The following is a 6,000-nucleotide window of genomic DNA, read 5'->3' as shown; positions in this document are numbered from 1 at the left end:
AGAGGGGTGAGTAGACGGTCATTTAAGATTCTTTCTAGCTCAGATACTCTAAGTACTTTCCCTTTCCCATCCCCTTATACCGCATCCCACCCCTCTTTAAGGTTCATTACCTGAATCCATTATCAATCCATCTTCCTTTCCCCTCTTGTCTCCTTTTCTGAAAAGTCACCAGGAAACACTTGACCAAAGCATGCTCAGTAATCAAGTTTGCTTAAACTCTAGAAAAGTTTTTTGTTTGTTAGTTTATTTTCCATTTAAAATCAAAGTCCTACATTTTCATCTGTTATTTCTGACATAGAAAAGTGTAGAGAGGAGGGGGAGGTAACAGAAAAGATGCTCCATGGCAGCAGACGTGCTGCTGCATTCTTACCTGGGCATCAGACTCCAGCCAAAGAGCAGCTAACTTGGGAATGAACTAAAATGAGGCCATCGTTAACTCTTTGCACTATCTGGGCAGGGCAGCATGGGCGGCACAAATTGTACTTTGCATCTGGAGTGGGGGGTGGGCAAGAAAGATGCGGTGCGGGGAGGCAGCTGCCCAGATCAGAAACATCGTGCAGCATCTCTGCATGAGAAGAAAGGTGCATTTGGCTGGGCAAGTTCCTAGGGGGAAACTGCCCGGGGCCGCGGGAGTCAAGCGAGCTCGGAGCTGCGCCCGCGCGGCCCGCGGAGGCGCGGAGGCGGAGGCGGGGCCGGGGCGTCCGCAGAACCGCGCGCTCCAGCTCTGCCGCTGCCCGCGCACCCGGGTGTGCGAGGTCGCGGAGGACCTGGTTCAGCTTGAGTGGGATACGCAGCCCCGAGAACCTTCCACGTCCTGAGGACCGCGGTGCGGCCATGGGCTACCAGGGAGAGCGGCCCGCCGTCCCGCCGCAGGTAAAACTGGAGACTGGGGCAGGTTCTGAAGCCGGGTCCCTTCAGGTTTCATTCACCCTGCAACAGAGGTGGCCTCCTTCACCTGGGGTCTTGGTTTAGCACCACGGAAAGTTCTCCGGGAGAAAAAAATTGCCGTGATCTAGTTTTTCTTGGCAGGCACTTTCTAACATAACCCCTTTGATTCACAGAATCACACCTTTGGCTCTCTAACAGATCCTGTACTCTGGGACTCCACGCTGCAGTCTGGGAACATTTTAGGATGGAGATTGTTTCCACAGCTCTGCTGAACTAGTAGCTATTATTGTTATTCTTTATTGTCATCTTCACCGTTTTCTCATTGTTATTGACGTTACTTACTATACTACTAATATCGTGTTAGTCTGCTACATTGCATATTTGTCTGACAATTTTCAAATTCTTTGAGCTACTAAATATTTGTTTGCCATTTTTATATTAAAACAGAGCAATCTAGATGACAGAGAAACGCTCGTTTCTGAACATAAGCACAAAGGGAAAACTTGTCGTCAGTCAGCTGCTGTTTTTAATGTTGTCAACTCAATTATAGGATCAGGTATAATAGGTAAGTGTTTTGGGTTTTTTTCTTTTAATTTTAAGTGAAAAGGCCAAATTTAAGTCTAATTACTAGTGTTCATTAGTTTGAAAGGAAAAGATCTTAAATGATAAAATTGATAACTTTCGTCCTTTTTAAAAACCTTCCCTTTTTTCCAATGTAACAATGAACATCACATCAGTCTCTTATGCTGAAGACGGGATTGTGATTCACACTCCTTCCACATTTGAGAGCATCCTCTGCATGTGGCAGATTAAGGTAGAAGAGCTGCATGTGGGAGATGCTGAGATTTTTTTTTCCGTAGGCTGCACAGTCAATTGATAATATCACCAACCTTACTTTTTTCTCCTCTTCCTGAAGTGTTCACTATTACTTGTCACTTTTCTATGATCAGAATCACCTTTCTATGTCTAGAAAGATGTAAAATCTCCAGATATTTGTAAGTATTGGAGGTACAAAAAGTGTAATGTGTAAACATAACAGTCTTGTGAAAAATTAAACCATACAATATCTCCTTACCCATCTATAGTCTTAAATTTTCAAAGTACAATCTTATTATGATATATTAATTTTAAATATCATTTACTCAATACAGAGAAATTGGTTAAATGAAAACACATTTTTTTTTAACAGAGGAGCCAAATAATCAGAATTGAAAGAAATGAGCAGCTCATATTTTCCCAATTTGAAGCAAGGGTAAAATTCTGACAAAATTAAGTGCATTGCATGACAGTAATAAAGGAGGTTGTTTTTTCGGTGCTTATTATTCTTTTTGTTATTCAAAAACATCCAATTTAAGAAAAAGCAGGGGCAAAACAAAATCCTGCAGTGCTCATTGAGAATATTACTTTTCCTATAAATTTTTGACATTTTAGTCACAGTCACCATTGAACATTTATCTAGATTGAGTCATTTTTCTCACCTTTCACAAGTTGATGCATATCTTGATTTTACTTGTTTCCATATGTAGACTTTTTATTTCAAATGGTACATAAAATGGAAGTGCCTGAGGTGAGGGAGTAGCATGAAGGGGCGAGGCCGCGTTTGAAGTTGTGCCCACATGTACCCCGGAGGTGTGGGCCGCTCCGCTTGGCAAAATTCCAGACTTAATTCCTGAGGTGAACACTGGAAGCTGATCTATGTCAGCAACATTAAAAAGTACCTCTTAATTATGCTCAGCAGGGTTCTTTAAGGGAAATTTTCCGGAGAATAAAAATTCTGGGTGGAAATATTTTAAATATGTTTTATTTGAAATATTTTATTGTCCAGCATGTAAAATTATTTCCAAAAATAATTCATAAGAAATAATTTCATATACCCCCTTCAGCTTTATAAAAAGTACTTCGCCAGCTCATTTTTCTCTCCTTTTCCTATATCGTTACCCATTTTGAGTCCAGAGTGTGTCTTTTCTCACATCCCATAACCCTTCTGTGCTCTTGTCCTCTCTGCTTTCCCAGCCAGCACATGAGAAAAGCTTTGGGTCCTTAGTCTTCACGTTTTCTGGGACATATGTTCCCCTTATCCTGAAGTGAATGTTATTTGTGTGAACTGGCATCTATTTTTCGTTTACTGCTTTCTTATTCCTATTCCATCACCTCTTAAACTTGCTCTCTTGACATATCCTTAGTTATAACATTTTATTCTGAAGTTAGTATTAATACGCTAACATTGAATTTCAGTAGTCATATGCACTGTGTACAACTATGTCATATAAATATGTCAATTTACTTAGCCTATTATATACAGAAATTGGGGAGAAATTTCTGTATTTCTATGTTTTATTAATGTGATGGGTGGGGCATTTTATGTCTTTCCAGGATTGCCTTATTCAATGAAGCAAGCTGGCTTTCCTCTGGGAATATTGCTTTTATTCTGGGTTTCGTATGTTACAGGTAAAATATTATATAATTACTTATTCCCACAAGTTAAGTTGTACAATGACCATTTTACACACACACACACACACACACACACGCACACACACCCTGTAATTGAATTCCCTAATTAAAAGTGCATCAAAAAATCCTAAAGAATTTAGACATTTGTGTCTGAGGAGATTTACTTTTCTTGCTAATCCTCTGAGCAGATTAGAGAAGCATTGTATATTGCCAGGCCTAAATCCTTTTCATGTGCCTTTTTCACTTTATGCAGAAAGTGGTAGATGGAGTCATTTTAAAGGCTGATTAAGGCTGGGAGAGACTGTGCTCTGAAAGTGTAGACGTCGGGGCTTCCTTACCCACAAAACTCATGGGCAGGTACACACGAATGAGCAGCCTTTTCCAGCTATGTTTATGCAGGTGGAACTGAGCGCCCTCGTGCTCAGCCAGCAGGGCTCGCCGCCCCCTCCCCACCTTGCCCATGTCTGCCCGGCTCCCTGCCTGCCGCTATCTTTAAATGCAACAATAAGATGCTTCCACCTCACTTCTTCCCTTCTGCTTCCCTCTTTTCATGTAACGTGTTCATTCACAGCCGCATTTTGCCACTCCCCCTGTAAAGTGTACGCTTTCAACTCATCATCACCTCCTCTCCCTGTTGTCTTCATCCCTGCCCTGTCAACCCGCCAGCTCACCTCATGACAAACTCAGGGTCTTTCCTCCACCTTAGGATCACTGTGGAAGAGGCAGCAATCATACCACCTGCAGTGGCTGCTGCTATGGCAGCCTCTATATGTGTCACCTAGATGCCCTGTTACCAGGTCATGCAGAACACCTCAGCGTCCCCTCTCCAGAGTGTTGACCTGGGCCTCAATGGCTCTGCCTTCCTGTGAGGTTATGACCCACAGCCTTCAGCCAATGACAAAAGCTGGCCTCCTTGCCTCCAGGAGGGACCAAAGTGTGGTGCACTTGGAGCTCCAGAGTGCCACCACCACAGGACTAGGCTGCAGCTCGTCTCCACCTGAGACCTGAGACCACGTCCTTACGGAGCTGTTGCCCCTGCCCTAGCCTCTCCCTCCCCTTCTCCTGAGAGCACTCCCTCAAGACCCTTGCCGGAGAGGCTCTGTCTCAGCTCGGCTCTGGAAACCCTGACCAAGAGCCCTCCCTCATCAAATTTCAGACTTCCAAGACCAGCCTTTAGCTCTGCTGTTGTCCCTTTGGCTGAGGAAGAGAGAGTAAAGCATGCAGTAGGTACCAAAGTCAGAGCTGCAGAGGCACTGGACTCTCTTCCTCCCTGCTTTCTTCTCAGCACCCCAACTCCCAAAATCTAAGCTGCTTTTACCTTCTACAGTTCTAATTTGTAGCTTAAGACCCAGAACATAGTAATGTGGGACCCATTACTTTGTGCTTATTCAGGGTTGCTGGTGTTTAAAAATTGCATTCTATTCATGAGAGCATTTATTACACTGAAAAATCCCATTCAAGGATTTACCCTGTGGGGCTGGCCCAGTGGCATAGCGGTTAAGTTTGCATGTTCTGCATCAGTGGCCCGAAGTTTGCAGGTTCGGATCCCAGGCGCAGACCTACACACTGCTTGGCAAGCCATGCTGTGACAGGCGTCCCACATATAAAGTAGAGGAAAATGGGCACTCAGGGCTAGTCTTCCTCAGCAAAAAGAGGATTGGTGGCAGATGTTAGCTCAGGGCTAATCTTCCTTAAAAAAAAAAAAAAGATTTAATGTTGCCATTTTTAATTTCCTCTTTCCCAGTCAATCAGCACTGACAGATTATTAATTCCCACCCAGGCATAATAACCATGGCTTATTTAAGTGTACTGTAAATATTTGCACACGTTGTAAAGCAGTAGATAGAAAAAATTAAAATACATGTCACCGAAGAATTCAATACTTGAGGGGAGTAAACAGTTTACCAAAGCCAAATCACGTTATACGTAAAGAAATCATACTGTGAGTAACGTCCTCACCTGATGCTGTACGTCAGCCTGCAGCAATGACTGGGAGCAGTGCTTTGCAAAGTCGTATATTGCAAAGTTACCAATCAGTGGAAATTAGCTACTCATTTTAGTTGCATGATCAAAATCCTTAAATAATTTTGATAAAGGGTGGCCACACAGAAGCAAAAAAAATTATAGACTATAATTCCTTTTTTTTTTTTTTTGCCTTTTTCTTCTCCCCAAAGTCCCTCAGTACATAGTTGTATGTTTTACTTGTGAGTGCCACTGGTTGTGCTATGTGGGACGCTGCCTCAACATGGCCTGATGAATAGCGCCATGTCCGCACCCAGGATCCGAACCAATGAAACCCTGGGCCACCAAAGCAGAGCACGTGAACTTAACCACTCGGTCAGGGGGTCAGTCCCCATTTTATTTCTTAATTGGGCTTTTAAGAGCAAAATCTACAAGTAAGGTATAATATTGAGGTTTTTCTCTAAATTGACACTGTAATTACACAATGGTTTGTCTCTACAATTACTATTTTGTCTTTTTAAGGCCTCTAATGGGATATGTCCAAATCAAGAGGTAGTTTTTCTAAGCTCTGTTTTCATGGTTGTGAAATATTGGGTAACAACAAAGAATTATAAATACTTAAGCAAATAGTTTTATTTTAATTTGCTTTAAGATTTTCAAATTTGTTGATTAGAATAAAATAATTTCTTTTTTTGT

The 6,000-nt window shown here is 42.4% G+C and overlaps 1 protein-coding gene across 2 annotated transcripts in view; it reads left to right on the top strand.

The window, feature by feature from the left end:
• Nucleotides 1-492: 492 nt before the first annotated feature.
• SLC38A11 (solute carrier family 38 member 11) overlaps nt 493-6,000 on the top strand; it is a 53,874-nt gene continuing 48,366 nt past the window's right edge. For both annotated transcript variants that reach the window (XM_070241971.1, XM_005601556.4), the window contains exons 1-3: nt 493-873; nt 1,336-1,453; nt 3,262-3,336. In XM_070241971.1, coding sequence (XP_070098072.1) covers nt 835-873; nt 1,336-1,453; nt 3,262-3,336 — 232 coding nt within the window. In that variant the 5' untranslated portion in view covers nt 493-834. The remainder of the gene's footprint in view (nt 874-1,335; nt 1,454-3,261; nt 3,337-6,000) is intronic.

The sequence above is a fragment of the Equus caballus genome, chromosome 18 (assembly GCF_041296265.1).
Source record: "Equus caballus isolate H_3958 breed thoroughbred chromosome 18, TB-T2T, whole genome shotgun sequence".
NCBI lineage: Eukaryota > Metazoa > Chordata > Mammalia > Perissodactyla > Equidae > Equus > Equus caballus.
The sequence above is the reverse complement of the archived record's forward strand: the minus strand, read 5'-3'. Positions and strand labels throughout refer to the sequence as shown.